Source organism: Megalobrama amblycephala, linkage group LG11, assembly GCF_018812025.1.
Source record: "Megalobrama amblycephala isolate DHTTF-2021 linkage group LG11, ASM1881202v1, whole genome shotgun sequence".
NCBI lineage: Eukaryota > Metazoa > Chordata > Actinopteri > Cypriniformes > Xenocyprididae > Megalobrama > Megalobrama amblycephala.
Window position 1 is genome coordinate 28,619,220 of NC_063054.1, and position 18,340 is coordinate 28,637,559.

General features: G+C 38.5%; 1 protein-coding gene across 2 annotated transcripts; it reads right to left on the bottom strand.

The window, feature by feature from the left end:
• Positions 1 to 1,367: 1,367 nt before the first annotated feature.
• Positions 1,368 to 16,743, bottom strand: LOC125278256 (adhesion G protein-coupled receptor F4-like). 2 transcript variants are annotated; one of them, XM_048207275.1, is made up of 14 exons: positions 16,621 to 16,676; positions 15,919 to 16,019; positions 8,957 to 9,024; positions 8,164 to 8,300; positions 7,848 to 8,042; positions 6,992 to 7,192; positions 6,731 to 6,883; positions 6,244 to 6,419; positions 5,992 to 6,162; positions 3,158 to 4,498; positions 2,932 to 2,973; positions 2,260 to 2,319; positions 2,075 to 2,141; positions 1,368 to 1,912 (listed from the first exon to the last, which is right to left on the bottom strand). In XM_048207275.1, the coding sequence occupies exons 1-14, from the start codon at positions 16,631 to 16,633 to the stop codon at positions 1,833 to 1,835; spliced, it is 2,805 nt and encodes a 934-aa protein (XP_048063232.1). In that variant the 5' UTR covers positions 16,634 to 16,676; the 3' UTR covers positions 1,368 to 1,832. The 2 variants fall into 2 exon arrangements, with proteins under 2 accessions (XP_048063232.1, XP_048063231.1); XM_048207274.1 differs by having other exon boundaries at positions 15,919 to 16,743.
• Between the last annotated feature and the right edge of the window lie 1,597 nt (positions 16,744 to 18,340).

Below are 18,340 nucleotides of genomic sequence, written 5' to 3' on the forward strand. Positions count from 1 at the left end.
GTCCCCTTAGCACACTACATTTCCCAGCATCCCTCCTGTTCCTCACCTGCACTCACTCAGCCATCACCTGCACCTGTTATTTTTGTTAAAGTACAATGTCGTTTTGACCATAATAATGTACTAAATCTAACTCGTATAAATATTGCAGTAGTATAGAGAAATATTATACATACATTTATAGGTAAAATCAAACTCTGAGCCTCCTGTGCCCATTCTGTGATGACAAACAACTTCACTGTGCAAAGGATCATAGGGGCCCGAAGTGTCCATCAGTTGTACCCTTCGAAATCCTTCATTCTGACGGGCTCTATGAAGTGGCCAGTTTTGAGCACTTCGGAACTTTGGAACGACCCTTCAATATGGCGGCCATGATTGTTTTCACTTCGCAATGCCCTTCGGAGGGTATCTCTCGTTTGGAACACACGTAGATGTATCCTTTGCTGCCTTTGATATCCCACAATCCTGTGCTTTCCATTCTGTGACAGTTGAGCTAGAAAAATAGAGATGGCGTCCGAAAGTTGCGTTTGCTGGTCAGTTTGTGTGTAAATGTATGTTTTTGACCAACATTTTGCAATTTTGATGTAATTTCTAGCAAGAAAGTACTACTGTAGTAATTAAATATTTGTTTAGTTCTCACCAAAGCTCGAGCTATTTTACGGTAGATCATTAAACTGTTACACTGCCTCAGATGTGTGTCTGAAATCAGTTTTGTGAGGTACCTTCATGCACAAACGCTGCCTTACAAGTCATTGCTTTATAAGGCAGCGAGGCAGCGAGGCAGGGAGGCAGTAAGTCAGCCAGATGCAGCCAGTGTCTGGTCTATGACTTGAACTATGGATAACTTGCCTGTATTCCCTACCTGTGACTTAAATTGCATTTCTTTGACTGGCTGTTAGTGACTCCAAAAGGGAGTCAATCCCATAGACCCCCCCCCCCATGTTAAAATGCCCAACTTTACAGCAGAAAAAAAAAATATGTTTATAGCCTGGTACAAAAAGTGGTTTTGGTCTATATAGCTAATTTTGCCCTTCATGACAACTCTGAGGGGGGTGAATTGTTTTTATAATTCATCTGTTGAAATTATATTAAGCCTTGAAGTTCTGCATAACTAAGGGCGTGGTCACTTGAGTGACAGGTGGATTGCCACCTCACCTCAGCTAATTCCAGCTGCTGAACTTGGCATCTCTGCCGTGTTTGTGCTATTTTCAGGAATTTGGGAAATGTTTGACATTTTTTGTTAATTTCTATGCACATTTTATATGAAACTGCATTTTCAAAAATTGCATATAGATAAAATAAATTAATTCACATCACTGCATATTTAGAATAGAATTTTCTCTCTCATCCACTTTCTAGCTTTCTGCTTTTAAAGTGTACTCTCCAATTAAGACAAGGAACATTTTTATTAGTTTTGATTTTGACCCAACAATTTAAATTAGCAGTTTACAAGAAGTATAAAATTAAGAAAGCTACTCAGGTAAATACAATATGCAGAGGTGTAAAATTATTGGTTATTATCGGTCCAAAGTAACATTTGGAAATTTTGGAAACATTTGGAATTTATCATAACAAAGCATATATATATATATATATATACTTGTGAACTTCACAAACCACAGAAAACTAATTTGATTTGTAAAAAAAAACAAAAACAAAAAAACCCCCCAATTTTCCAAATCCATACCCCTAAACACTGCATTTACAGTACATTACCCAAAGAAGTCATAAAAAAAGTCATTGTAACATCATCATTAGACTAATGATCTCAGAACATGGCAGACATTCTACATTTAACAGACATTGCAGTAGAGGAAACACTTTTAGAGCATCTTTTAAGTGTTCATAATGGCATATGAGTCATTTGAAGATGTAACTGGTGAGGAAAGGTTGGCTGCAGACACGTTGTACACATCTGCAAAAAGTTAGATGTATCTTATTTGCATAACTATTGTCTTTACATTGATTAATTTATCAGCCACATTTATTCAAATTACAATAATAACAATACTAATGATTCATCTTAATGAAAATATATTTAAAAATATTTATTTTTAGATTTATGTCATCTACTCACTCCTCTGTCGTATCCTTTGAAATAAAGTCCCGAGTCCAGATGTGGATGATGGTCCTGCACTGGTGCTCTGTGAAGAGATATCAGTCAAATGATGTAAAAATATTTAAGCAATGGTTAGAAGTTGAACGTTACTTAAAGTCCTATAGAACTCATATAAGTGTGTACTGCTATAGAATGGCATTTACCTTGGTATTGCTGGAACTGAGTTTCTGTAGTGACAGCTTTCCTGGAAGTGACTCACGAACCTGCAACAAAAAGATCTCTACTTTACTCCCAGTCTCCTAAATGTCTGCTTATTACACGGCTCTGAAATGGCTGTTTCTGATTTGTCATTCGCGCCATCCAGCGATCACATATTTCCTAATATTCACTGTCCTAGAGCAACACTGTATATTATACCTCCTACCTGGAAACCGGTGCTATTTTCATGTCTTTCATATTCATACAAATGGATACAAATGCAGCTATCTCTGTTAGGGTCTCAGTTATCGATTATAATGAAAATCCCTATTAATATTACTGTAATGTTGTTCCAGTTTCAGTATTGCTGCTAAGTCGATTGTTTGTTGTAGTGGACTTTTTTTCTTAGATAAAATACAGGTGAATTTGTTAAATAATGTAAACTTAAATTTTTCATGTTCACGTATTTGGTGGACAGCCGTGTAATAAGCAGGATAATGTGCTTTCATTCAAATAACAATTTAAATAAACCCTTCCAGGGGGACATGCTGTTGTCAAAATTGTAATGTATGGTTTAATATAATGCATATAATGGCAGACCTTTAGATTAACTCCAGCATTAGAAATTTAAGTGGCTTTACTTAAGCTCTTATAAAGCAACAGAAGTAAGCTCATACCTTGTTGTCCAAAAGAGTTCCAAACACCAAAATAAAGAATCCCTAATAAAGAAAGTGTTACAAATACAGGTAGCAGTTACAATATGGTTCAATTTTAAATTAATTGAAGACAAAAAACAAACATGGAAATACACAATAAATCAAAGTGCAGCATTAGTGGGTTGCACAAACTGGAATACACAAAATGCAACATTAATATAAAATTGATAGAGACAGAAAATGATACCTGCAGTGAATTGAGGATTGTAAACACCACATGAACACCCAAGTCACGTGAAACCATGGTTCCAATTCCAAATCCCCATGTTAGACCAAAGATAGGAGTCAAAATGGCCACACATCGGAAAATGACCACAAGGGCATGTTTCTCATCTGGTTGAGTTGTGGCTCCAACTCCTCTCCTCAACATCTTATACAGAACCACAATCAAAACCACAAGGTTTATGGCTACAATAGTGAGAGCTGGAATCACAAATGCCAGCAGGGCCTTAGATTCATCCCAGTTCAGCCAGCACGCTCTTTGGGAAATATATTTTTGAGGTCCAGCTGTCGACGCAACAGTAATGACCGCTATGAGCAAAGGTGCACCATAACTGATTATGAAGGCTATGGCCATCATTCTGACCCTTGACATTTGGGACAAGACCATGACTGTACGGTAAAAGAGAAACAGCGCTGAAATTAACATCCAGAAGAAAAGAGCCAGGTAAAAAAAGTGCATGAAGAAAACCGCTGGACTGCAGCGACCCACTGAGGGTGGCTGCTCTTGATCTGTGATTGCGGCTCCAATGATGAAACAGATGTTTGCGATCAGCAGGGACACGGCAATGTTGACTATCGTCACATGTCGCATATAGGATGTGTCATTTCTTCTTACCGACTTCCATACAATAGTCTCAATAATGAGGCATATAACCAAGCTGGCCATTGAAATAGCTACACCAATGTAAGTTATATAGGCTAAGGCTTTGTTATCGATGGAAAACGGTGACATTAGGATTGAAAAAGAAGTTGTGTGGTCGCATTCACATGTAATCTTGCCAGTTTCGTTCACTGAGGGCTTTACTTCACATCCAGTGGAATCCCATCCGTCAAGACTGAAGTTCCAAAAGACACACTGAGGATTTCCCAAAGACTGATTAGTAATGTCAAACGCAAAAGAAATGTTGTTAATTGTTTGGTTCACCTTAACAACAACCACATCTCCATTTATAAGCGCATCTGATTTCCTACTGTCATTATTAGTATCACGAGTAGGTAGGACATTGTCAAGAGTTGTGAAGATTATGATGGTTACAGTAGTCACATTAGGAACCTGTGGTATTACAACCTCTGTAGTTGAGTTTGGCAGTGTTGATGTTATACTGAATGAGTTTTTAATTGTAGTTCTGTTCAGCTGAATTGATGTTTCATTAATCGAAAACTCATCTTTAAGACGGTCACTTATCTTCTCAATAGCATCCAGAAGTCGAATGCTGGTGTTTTCTGTGGTGTTTCCTTTGCTCAGTTGTTTCCACGTATCACTGACATTACCTGATACAATGATGTTCACTGTTTTTAGGAAACTCTGAAAATTGGATATAAAAACATTGTTTAATATGATAAAGTTTAGGACAAAAAGGTCAAGGTACGCACATCCAAAATGTCTTGGCTAGGTGCAAGATCAAAAAATACATCAAATAATACAAAAAAGGTCTGCACACTGTTGTTCTCCCTTTACTTAGAAAAAGTTAAAAGTGGCAACGTTTCAGTCAAAGACCTTCGACAGGCTCACACATACATACAAAGGCAACAGCTCAATAAGTAGGCTATTCAGAATCAACTGTTAGCAATCAAGGTCAATCATGTGAACAGCATACCATAATTAACACAAGACAACCACATTGAAGAAACATTTAAATACAAACACAATATCTAAACACTTTCAAAAATCCCCAAACAACCTTAACTCAACACCCAATCCGCCCCCCCCATCTTTTTTTATAATTTACAATTATTAGTCCTAGAAGCAATCAATACATACAAGTTTAGGTACAAAAAGGGCTGCATTAACGACATTCACATTTCAATACAAAACGACCCACTCACTTTCTATGTATTCCTTCAGGTAATTATAGTTTTGGTCGCTGTGCCCAGTGTAATTTTACTACAAAAACTAGTGTTTTTTTCCTCATCCTTCCTTTTAAAATCACGGGTGTCATCACTTGTACTACTAAAAATGTTATATGATAAAATGTCCATGTTGGTTAGCATATATAGGAAAAAACACAACGTGCTTTAAAAACTAGGGTTGCAGAACATCGAAGCAGTATATGCACAAATTATCAAAAAATAATAATAATAATAAAAAAATAATTGGTAGCAGTACTTTTCAACTTAAAAAGGTATAACCTTTCCACACTTGGGTATATTGGAATTGAACATGTTAAATTACCTGGTGATGGTAGGTGGTGATGTTAAAATTTTTATTAAAAAGAAAATCATATTATATTTACATGGACATAATACTCTTTTCCCCAAGGGTTAAATTTAGAACTTGAACTTAACTCATTTTTATAATTGGTATTTTTTGCAGCCCTATTTATACCTAAATGTGTGTGTTGTATAGCTTCTAGAACTAATAATTGTAAATTTATATAAAGATTGGGGACAGGTTGGGTGTTGTCTTAAGGTTGTTTGGAGATTTTTTGAAAGTTTTTGGATATTGTGTTTGTTTTTAAATGCAAAGTAAAACTACTAAAAACTAGTAAACTACTACTAAACTAGAAATTTACTGAGACTTGAGTAAAATTAGGTAAGTATACTTAAATACACTTCAAAGTGTACTTTCATTAACTAAAAAATGTGTTACAAGTATTTAACAAGAAAATGATCAGTATACAAGTAAACTAGTTGTGTACTCAGTTTACTACTGTTACATTGAAAAGTATATACACTAAAAAGTGGACCAATTTGGTCCTAAGTAGTACACTTACAAGTATTATTGATATTAGTATACTTTCTACATACAATGTCTACACATTAAATTCTACATAAAAGCTAGAATGTGAATATACAAACCTCCATCACTGGCTTATTGATGACGGTATCTTGTGACAAATTAGCAATTTTGAAGAGTATATCCACAATAGCTTGGACAGTAGCAGGAGACTGCGTAATATTAACATTATTCTGTGAGGTGGCACTACTGAGGTTAGCCATAAACTCTGGAATGTCATCCACGAGCAAGGTCTAAATTGCAAAAATACAAATATTAGAAATGCTTAAAATGGCTAGATGATTGTAGATGGAGATACATGATCAATAGATTACCTCAGCTGTGTTTTTAAGCTTAAAGATAACATCCACTATACAGTTGTCCTGTACTTTTGTCCAAACAGGTGGTTCACATCTGTAAGTTATGGTGCCTTTAAAGCCACTTCCACAGATTCCCTTCTTTTCATCATTTGTTTTTCCAAGTCCAAGTTCTTCATTTGAACATTCATAATCTGGAGAAGAATTTGATTGAAAGTCAGAAGGAAACAGATTGTATTCAAGAATTTCTTTCAGAATATAAAATCACATTTTGAGACTTGAAAGTATACCCTTGCAAGGTGCCCCACACTATTCAGAAACATCAAAAATAAGTGTCAAATACAGTAACTAAATAACAGGACCAAAAAAAGTCAACACCACAAGATCAGGTGTGATGTGATCCATAGAAAAGTCTGCTAGTTTGTTAAAATCATCCAATGTAATTGAATCACAGTAAAAATGTATATAATTTGATGCTGAAAAGAATGAGAAACTGAAGGCTCACTTTCTGTGCTTGTCTTTACTGTGACTCTGCTCCAGCTGTAACTGTACGCAAGTAATTGTGGCAGATCCTTGAGACGGCATGTAAAGGTTTCCTCCTTACAATCCCCACTTTTAGTAGGATGGTTTAATATGATGTCAGAGCCTGATGCAGGTACTAGAAAAAATATGAATAACATGGAGGATTTTATAGAATGTTTAAATGACAACTATTCAGTAACTTTTATAAAAAATATAAAAATACAACCAATTTTGTGTGTACAACCTGATGTTTGTACTGCACCATTCAGGACCCACTCAACGTTGTAGCCAGCATCAACAGAACATCTCAGTTGGACAGTGCTGTCTTTACATGGAGAAACATGGTATTCATCACCCACAAAGATAGTGGGGCGTTGATTAATAATAATGTTTTGCCATTTAATGTATGGTACTGTATCCGTTTGTATGATGCATGAGTATCGACCTGCATGGGGAATAATGAACCAAATAATTATTAATACAATTATAAACATAATACTTTGTAAATGAGAGGACATTCGTGACCATGTCCCAAAGTGTAGCTTAATTTTGATTGATCTATGTCATAATATGTTATCACATAGTATAATGTATGCTATAGGACAGTGTTTCTCAACCAGGGGTCCATGGACCCCTAGTGGTCCTTGACATAATGCCAGGGGGTCCTTATAAAATATCTGAATATTAATTTTTGTATATTTTGACATTGACATGTTCCCATAAAAGAGGAAGATAATATAGGTATAATGTACCTGACAATATGACTAAATATAGGTCAAGGGCCAAGGTCAAGTAAATATAAGTCAACAAACGTAGTAGTAGTAAATTATACCTGATTGCATTTGGTTGTCACAAAGACATTAATGATACCAATGCGCCATTTTTATTCTGGGGTCCTTGAGGATGATTCCAAATATGATGGGGGTCCATGACTCAAAAAAGGTTGAGATTCACTGCTATAGGATATCAGTTCTAATATAATTTAATATAACTATAGTAAAGTTTTACAGTAGTCGTTTTAAAACAGGACTAACAGCAGTCAGGCACTTAACTTTGCCATGTAAGATAAAGAGGACAAAGATAAATCCCACGTCACTCACCACTGTCACTTTCACTAGTGTTTTTCACAGTGAGAATGCTATTGTTGTTTGAAAGGGTGTATCTTGTGTTGTCCAGTGCAGGATCTTTGTTATTCACTATCCATTTTATTGGTCCCTTTGCAAAGTCTGTCTGTATACAGTTCAGGTCCAGCTTTTGCAGAGGATATAAATTACCTGTTGTGAAATCTGTTTGTTCTGAAAATAAAACCATACAGCTCATATAATTCAACAGTGAACAAAGACAAGCAATAACATACTAAATATGATGGATATAAGAAATGTGAAGGGTTTTATATTACGCATTGACTACCCTTACCACTTTGAGCAAAAGCATCTGCAGCTAAAATGATTCCTTGTGCTTTTAGAGACTCAGAGAGTGCTGTGTTTGCTGCTGTAAAATCAAGGTTGTTGGATGTTGCACTTATTGCGTAGTCTGCTATAACACTACCAGGCCTGTGGAACGAAACACAAACCACACCAATGTGAAAACACTGTATTAACACTGGATTTTTATTTTTTTTTGAAAAAGCAGTGAATAAACAGGAATACGGAAGAGGATTAGGGCCAAGCAATAATAAAAAAATAAAACCATCTCGAGATTAAAGTTGTTATATTTCGAGAAAAAGTCTAAATAAAATGTTGAGAATAAACTCGTTAAATTACGAGAAAAAAACTCATTAAACTTTGAGAAAAAAGTCGAGATAAAATGTTGAGAATAAACTCATTAAATTACGAGAAAAAACTCGTTAAATTTCAAGAAAAAAGTCGAGATAAAATGTTGAGAACAAACTCATTAAATTACGAGAAAAAAAGTCGTTAAATTACGAGAACAAATTCGTTAAATTATGAGAAAAAAAGTTGTTAAATTTCGAGAAAAAAGTCGAGATAAAATGTTGAGAATAAAGTCATTAAATTATGAGAAAAAAGTCGTTAAATTACGAGAACAAATTCGTTAAATTACGAATTTGTTCTCAGAATTTAATGACTTTTTTCTCGAAATTTAACAACTTTAATCTCGAGATGGCTTTATTTTTTTATTATTGCTTGGCCCTAATCCTCTTCCGTACAGGAATGTTGAGTCAAAAAATGTTAAAATTTAAAGATCACACCTGAAGCCACTGACTTCTGTAGATCCAGGAATGTAGCCATTTAGCTGCTTAGAATAACTTGTGTCAATCTGTAAAAAGCAAAAGTACCCAATGTATGCTTGTAAATATGTTACAATTATACAAATTAAATTAAGTTATTTTGTGTATTAATATGACATTACTATGTTATATGTATACAGTATGCGGATCAACCTCTCCTTTAAGACCTTGCAAAGGGGTTGTTATTGAAGGATACAATATATGTAGACTGTTTCTGACTGTTAAAGGGTTAGTTCTCCCAAAAATGAAAATTCTGTCATTAATTACTCACCCTTATGTCGTTCCACAACCATAAGACCTTTGTTCATCTTCGTAGCACAAATTAAAGGGCACCTATTATGCCCCTTTTTACAAGATTTAATATAAGTCTAAGATGTCCCAGAGTGTGTCTGTGAAGTTTCAGCTCAAAACACCCTACAGACCATTTATTATGTTAAAACTGCCAATTTTTGAGTGAGAGAAAAACAAGCTGTTTTTGTGTGTCTTTAAATGCACATGAACTGCTGCTCCCCACCCCAGAGGGCAGAGCCAATAGCTTGCGCATTCTTTACTAAAAACTAAAACATGATATCTGTTTGGTTTTAATGATCATGTCTATCGTGGACATGCTCATGTGACATTACATTTCTTCATCATCATGAAAGTTTATCATCTGCATGCGTTTTAAAGCCATATCAGTCTAAACTTCTGATATATGGTTTTCTGAGTGCACGCGACCAACGCCTGCGTTAATAGAGCTGGATGTCAGACGGGGCATTCCGTGAGTATTAAAGGACTAGTTCCCTTTCGATACTTCACTCATACTGTGTATGGGGAAAAAACTCCTTTGTCCTCGATACTGAAGCCTTTTTCAATAACACAGTGTAACTGCACAGCCATTGGTTCAAACTGGGAAAGTTTTTGAACCAATGACGGCACGGCGGAGCTGCGTGAGCCTATGGTGATGCAGCGTGCCAAAGCCCGCCAAAGCCCGCCAGAATGAGCGGGGTGTCTGGCTATATAAGCGAGCTTTTCGCCATGTGAGACATTTTGAAATGTCATGTCAAATATTGGCTCATTTTGGATTTCATGAGAGCTACACATTCCAAAAAAGTTGGGACAGGTAGCAATAAGAGGCCGGAAAAGTTAAATGTACATATAAGGAACAGCTGGAGGACCAATTTGCAACTCATTAGGTCAATTGGCAACATGATTGGGTATAAAAAGAGCCTCTCAGAGTGGCAGTGTCTCTCAGAAGTCAAGATGAGCAGAGGATCACCAATTCCCCCAATGCTGCGGCGAAAAATAGTGGAGCAATATCAGAAAGGAGTTTCTCAGAGAAAAATTGCAAAGAGTTTGAAGTTATCATCATCTACAGTGCATAATATCATCCAAAGATTCAGAGAATCTGGAACAATCTCTGTGCATAAGGGTCAAAGCCGGAAAACCATGCTGGATGCCCGTGATCTTCGGGCCCTTAAGATCACTGCATCACATACAGGAATGCTATTGTAATGGAAATCACAACATGGGCTCAGGAATACTTCCAGAAAACATTGTTGGTGAACACAATCCACCGTGCCATTCGCCGTTGTTCAGCTGATCTGGAGAGAGTTCGGAGAGGCTCAGGTAGACCTGTTTGCCTCACCAGAAACCTCCCACTGCCAGTTGTTTTACTCTCTGACCGGGGGAACACTCGGGACAGATGCACTGGCACACAGCTGGCCCCGGGGCCTGCGCAAATATGCGTTTCCCCCAGTGAGCCTACTTGCACAGACCCTGTGCAAAGTCAGGGAGGACGAGGAGCGGGTCTTGTTAGTTGCGCCCTACTGGCCCAACCGGACCTGGTTCCCAGAACTCTCACTCCTCGCGACAGCCCCTCCCTGGCCCATTCCTCTGAGGAAGGACCTTCTTTCTCAGAGACGGGGCACTCTTTGGCACCCGCGTCCAGACCTCTGGAAACTCCATGTCTGGTCCCTGGACGGGACGCGGAGGTTCTAGGTGACTTACCCCCCGAGGTACTTAACACCATCACTTCGGCTCGTGCATTGTCTACGAGACGTGCCTATGCCTCGAAGTGGAACCTGTTCGTCGAGTGGTGCTCTTCTCGCCGAGAAGACCCCCGAAGATGCTCGATCGGTGTCGTGCTTTCCTTCTTGCAGCAAGGGTTGGAGCGTAGGCTGTCCCCCTCCACCCTCAAAGTCCATTCTGCTGCTATCTCCGCTTACCACGACCACATAGATGGCAAATCTGTTGGTCAGCACGACCTGGTCGTCAGGTTCCTTAGGGGGGCGAGACGGTTAAATCCTCCTCGTCCCCCCTCCATACCCTCTTGGGACCTCGCTCTGGTGCTAAGAGCACTCCAGATTGCTCCCTTTGAGCCTTTGCAGTCGGCAGATTTAAAGATTCTGTCTATGAAGACTTTGCTGCTGGTTGCATTGGCCTCTATCAAGAGGGTAGGGGACCTGCAGTCATTTTCGGTCGACGAATCGTGCCTAGAGTTCGGGCCGGGTGACAGCCACGTGGTACTGAGACCCCGGCCTGGCTATGTGCCCAAGGTTCCTACCACTCCCTTCAGGGACCAGGTGGTGAGCCTGCAAGCGCTGCCCTCGGAGGAGGCAGACCCAGCCCTGGCTTTGCTCTGTCCAGTCCGCGCCTTGCGACTGTACATAGACAGAACTCGAAGCTTCAGGACCTCAGACCAGCTCTTTGTCTGTTACGGAGGCCAGCAGAAGGGAAAGGCTGTCTCCAAGCAGAGGATGGCCCACTGGATAGTGGATGCCATCGCCCTGGCTTACCAAGCTCAGGGCGTGCCCTGCCCGCTCAGGTTGCATGCTCACTCCACGAGAGGTGTAGCATCTTCCTGGGCGCTGGCTCGTGGCGCCTCGCTAACAGACATTTGTAGAGCTGCGGGCTGGGCGACACCTAACACGTTCGCTAGATACTATAGCCTTTGTGTCGAGCCGGTCTCCTCCCGTGTTCTCGCCTCAGGTCAGAGGCACGGAGAGGCCCCGGCTTAGTGTCGGCTTGCTGCGCTGCGTGCGCTTTTTTGCTCCAGAGAGTCCCTACGGGCAGACCCTGTTGAGTCCTCCGGTTACCCTTCGGCAGCCGACGTGGCGGAGCGTCCGGCGCCAGGCCTATACTCCGTTGAATCCTTGAGAACCGGATTTAGGCTGGGTTCCATATGTGTGACCCTACGGGGATCCCATATGGCTTCTCCACGGTTGCTCCTAAACGAAGCCCGTGTCTTTCCCTCTGGGAGAACCCATCTCTACCGAGTTGGAGTCACCCCAGTTCTTCCATATGTAGCACAGCCCTACAGGGTTAGTCCATATGTACTTCTCCACATAACTCCTTCGGGGAAGGATGTGGCTTCCGCAGCGTTCCTTTCAACGAAAGGTTACGCTTTCCCAGCGTTATCCAATAGTCTCACTGAATGGGTTTGGGAACAACAGTGATCGACCCTCTCTGTGTGTTAGCCCTGTCCCACCGTCCGCAGGCAAGGGGGTTCAGGTGGCTTACAACAGAGCGCTGGAGGAGGGCAGCTCCTGTGGCGCTTTGGTAGGGATTCCTATTCGTCGGTCTGTCCGACGTACGTCGAACGTGACCGACTGAATGGGAACGTCTCGGTTACAAAGGTAACCCTCGTTCCCTGAAGGAGGGAACGGAGACGTACGTCCCGTCGCCACAGTTGTTGTCCTGCTGTGCTGCCGCCTGCTTAGTTCGGCTCCTCAGCGAAAACCTGAAGATGCAACGCACCTGCTGCTCATTATATACCCGCGCTGCGAGGCGAGCAGCTGATGCAGATGATTGCATGCCAATGTGCATTGGCTCGTTTAGTTACACTCGAAGTAGATTGGCCTCTCTGGCGAGATTCCCATTCGTCGGTCTGTCCGACGTACGTCTCCGTTCCCTCCTTCAGGGAACGAGGGTTACCTTTGTAACCGAGACGTTACAAAAGACACTGTAACAGGACATTTTTTTTCATCAATTAATTTCTTAAATTATCCTTTGACTATGTTCTGGTGCGTCATCTAGTGGCAAATTTTTTTTTTGGCCTGATGCCAAACTTATTTGCTGCCCCCTGTCCTATGCCTTCCCTATTCAACTTACGGAAAAAATTTAATTGACGCGATGACAGTTTACACTTTCTTTGGAACTTGAATATGGAAGGCAGTCTGGCGGAAGTTACATATTTTACTTCATAACTTGTTGAATATGGATTTTTTTTTTTTTACACAAACGCATCGCTTCGCTTCAGAAGGCCTTTATTAACCCCCTGAAGCTGTGTAGAGTACAAGTTTATGATGGATGTGGATGGAAGCTATTTCAGCAGCTCATACTCGTAGGTCCCATTCACTGCCATTATAAAGCTTGGATGTGTCAGGATATTTATTAAAATATCTCAGAGAGTGTTTATCAGAAATAAGAAAGTCATATACAGCTTGGCTTGAGGGTGAGTAAAACTTGGGCTAATTTTCATTTGAAACTGAACTAATCCTTTAAACTAAGTTGTCTTTCATGTGTTATTGTGAATAAACTGTCAAATAAACACAAGATTATTTAAAAAACTCAATGAACAAAGTTTACATAAACACAGTTGGTTATATCTGTGAACATATATAGCAAGTAAAGAAATCTCATTTAAATCTGTGTATTAAACTGAAAGCAGCATAATATACAGTACCTACGGGTGCCGTTTATGTGAATCAAACAACAAAAGAAAAACAAATTCGCTCACTGTGCTTGATTTAATTATTTTTAGTAGCTTTAATAAGAACACATTTCTTATACTTGAATGCTGCTTGAATACTACAACTGCTCGAGCACAAAGAAAATGGTGGATTCATGGGTACCGAAGACATCACTTACGCTATACTCGCCGCCCTCTTTGTGTCTGACATGGCAATGAACACAGCAGCGCATTATTGTACATATGATCATCTTTAGCTTCAGCGCGAGTTCTCAAACAGCAACGTAAAACATTAATAACTATGATTGGGGCTGTCATATCCATCACATTATAATTTTATACACTATTGTAATTAAACGTTGTGAATTCTTTGGTCTTAGTTGCTGTGTACATATATATGTATATGTAATATGTATTGCATTTATGAAGAAAAGGCTCAGCACCCAAGGCTCTATCGCCTCAGTGGTGTACACTGTCTTTGAGTGGATTGCTAAGATGGATTGGCACCAACAATCATTTTAGGACTGTTTTTGATTTTGTCTTAGTGACTTAGGAGTCCTCTTGGCTACTCCTAGCGTTTCACATATTTAGGAGCTAGTTTTATTGCGAAAATGCTTTGTGAAATACTCTTAGAGAGTTATTTTTTAAGAGTTTCTCCTAAATCAGCAAGTTAGGAGCTACTTTCAGCCTTAAGATGTTTTGTGAATACGGCCCCTCAACAAAACACATCCTATATGAGATATTTCCTATAATCATATATTTATACTACATAAATTTAATATTACAACAAAATGATGCGAATGCATGCACAAGTGAAGCGTGAATTATGTGCTAATAAGAATGTTTAACTCGCTCTTCCCACAACAACGCGCTGAAACAACAACTAAACACATTGAATTCACAATATTTCATTACAATAGTGTTCTTATTATAATGTTATGTAAATGACAGTCCCAGTAGTTATTAATGTTTTGTGTTGCTGTTTGGCTGTCAGTGGTGTGGTCCCTTCTGATTGAAGCCAACCATTTATTCCGCCAATCTAACTCCTTTGGGATCGAATACAATTGTAGTTCGGGGGTTTTCTGACAAATGTTGTTACAACTAACAGCACAACATCCTAGGCATATTGTAACCTTGTGTGAACTTTCTGAGTGTTTTGTTTATCTTCCTCTGGTAGTTGTGGCCATAAAAATGGTGGCGATAAAGCACTGTGACGTCACATGGTCCTAATGAATAGCGTCCAACTGGCTGAAGGCGGAAACTATGGTAATACAGGAAGTCAGCGGCAGAGGACAGGGCTTGAGGAATGTGATGTCACATTCCTCAGAAAATGAAAATGGCATGTATGATGAGACTTTGCTTTGGTTTAATGGAGATTAAAAAGAAAGGAGTTGGTGGATTTTTATCAGGGTGATTGTGTTCACACACCGCCAATACACATTTTTGTCCAAAAACCATTTAAAAGTGGATTTTGCATAATAGGTGTCCTTTAAGGCTGTTTTTTTTTTTTTTTTGATGAAAACCAAGAGCTGTCTGACTCCTCCATAGACAGCAATTTAACTACTACTTTCAAAGTCCAGAAAGGTACTAAAGACATCATTAAAATAGTCCAAGTGACTGCAGTGGTTCAAACTTAATTTTATGAAGTAACGAGAATACTTTTTTTGTGCAAAAAAAAAACAAAACAAAAAAAGGGACTTTATTCAACAATATCTTCTTTTTTGTGTCATTCTCCTATGCTTTTTACTTTGCTGGCGTTCTGACATAGAACCTTGAAGCGCTGAACTTAAACAGCGAATGAGAATGACCCAAAAGAGAAGATATTGTTGAAAAAAATAAAGTTATTTTTGTTTTGTTTTTGCACACAAAAAAGTATTCTCGTCGCTTCGTAAAATGAAGGTTGAACCACTGCAGTCACGTCGACTATTTTAACAATGTCTTTAGTACCTTTCTGGACCTTGAAAGCGGTGGTTAAAATTGTGTTTCGAAGATGAACGAAGATCTTACGTGTTTGGAACGTCATGAGGGTGAGTAATTAATTACATAATTTTCATTTTTGGGTAAACAAACTTCTTAAGTGGTGGTTGGAGAAAAATAAATAATTAAATAAAAAGTAAAAACTAAAAATAATAAAATGTATGTTATGACTTCGTCAAAGTTGTATTTATAGTATTAAAGCATCAAAAATGAAATGCTCTTTTTTCATAAATTGCACAAACATTTAATTAAATATGAAACATGGAGTACTTACGGATTTTTTTATTTTTCCAGATAAATCTTTGTAATTGTCACTATTACTGTCAGTAAGACTGGTGTCAAAAGGCTGATTTATTGTCATTGACATTCTAACAGCTGTAAAACAAGTGTACATTAATGTGCATTGCATCAACAGGTTTAAGCCACAATCCTCAATCCTTAAAACAACACTAATACTAAAATATTAAAATTACCCAGTTACGGGTATGCAAGATGAACATTGGTGAAAATTATTTCCTGTTATTTTGACATGCATTACAACAAAAATATCATCTTAATTCAGACATAATTTATTTTTGTTCAAGATTTAAATTTATATTCACAGTACCTGCTGTACACTGCTGAATAAAAAAAAATTAGTACAACAAAAATATGAATATTTTATCTGCATGAAACAAAACAATTAAAAAGCAATGCGTTTATCAATCTATAATTTGTTTTCTTAAACATGAAAAACAATAAATGAATTTGATGTACTTGTGTCTTAATATTGCTAGAGGCCAAAAATGTGAAATAAACTGATATGACTTGGTTTTCAATATATATGTTGTCATTGACATAATATATGTCTAAAGAGACTACGTGTCAATTTAAACAGGTTTAAACAGATTTCAGCAACAGTTCTCAATACTAATACACATTTTCACCATTATCATGCAGTTGTGCTATATATCAGAATTTGTTGTGCTGGGCATACCTGCATTTGTCATTGTTTTTGTTGTTGCTGTTGATGATGGTGTTGTTGGTGTTGTTGATGATGGTGTTGTTGATGATGGTGTTAATGGTGTGGTTGATGATGGTGTAAATGGTGTTGTTGATGATGGTGTTAATGGTGTTGTTAATGATGGTGTTTGTGGTGTTGTTGATGATGGTGTTGGTGGTGTTGATGGTGTTGGTGTTAATGGTGTTGTTGATGATGGTGGTCGTGATGGTGTTGTAGGTGTTAATGGTGTTGTTGATGATGGTGTTGTTGGTGTTAATGGTGTTGCTGATGATGATGATGATGATGATGATGGTGTTGTTGTTGGTCGTGATGGTGTTGGTGGTGGAGCTGTTGATGGGGTTACTCTTGTAACTGAAAAAAAATCTGACATGAGCTGGTTTGAAAATTCAACATCCTATTGAGCCTATAAATTCTTTAAATCTTGTAAAATCTTATAACAACACTGACAAATTTGAACCACACACAAATGAACTAAGCAGACATTCATTTATATCTGGAAAGGGAATAACACATTTCAGAACAATATCTCAATATTTAAAATAATTAAAAAGGTTATTATTGAAGGTAAGAGTATACATGTGTGAGGCTAAAACCCACTTCTACATTTCAGTCAGGACCACTCTGTTTGATTAAGATTATTTGTAGAGGCTCTGAACAATAGATTTATTGGTGGCAGACTTCGCTCTGAAGGGTTCAGATTCTGAGCTGTCCACGAGCAAACCTTGCTGAGGTTTGAACCCCCCTGAAACCTAAGGCAATTAACCAGAATTTTTTATATCAGCAACAGTTAAATAATTACATGCGGTAGTAATAGTAAATACTGTAACGAGATTGGACAAGAATGAGCAACAATGAGCTGAATAGATAGATATCTCTCATGGACAAGCAACTACATGATCATGTGCCTGCATAAGGAGGAGTTGGGGATGGAGGATGGGTGACCGCATGTCCGTGCGACAGACTAAGGTAAGTAAGTGTATGGATGAGTTTATATGTCTTGATTAATTGGTTGTAGAAGGACTTACAGATCAGTTTAGCCTCAGCTTATGTCATGCCATGGTCTGTCTGCACTTAAGCTCTATTTAGTCGCTTAACTTACATTTGTTACTTTTCTACATGCTTACAATTGCACGGGTTACTAGAGCTGACGGGTTGATTCCTGTTTGTTACAGTAAAACCACTCAAGCAGGAACAGATGTAACAGACTTTTAATTGTGTTGGTTAAAAAATGTGATGGTCACTATCATAAAAAAACCTATTTATCCTAATGCTTATGTGCCTTAAAGGATTAGTCCACTTTTTAAAATAAAATTTTCCTGACAATTTACTCACCCCCATGTCATCCAAGAAAGAAATTAAGGTTTTTGATGAAAACATTCCAGGATTATTCTCCTTATAGCGGACTTCAATGGACTCCACTGTTCCCTATTCTACTTATGGAACGAACACGGCGCCAGTCTGTTTTTTTCGTAGCTTAAGCTTTTTGAAGAATATGGAAAACGGAATGGCGGAACCACTTGCAAGACGATCATTTGTGTTTATAAAGCATATACAGTTGTATTGTTTTTTAGAAAATGACCGATCGTTTCGCTAGATAAGACCCTTATTCCTCGTCTGGTATCGTTTAAAGCCCTTTTAAGCTGCACTGAAACTGTAATTTTGACCTTCAACCATTTGGAGTCCATTGAAGTCC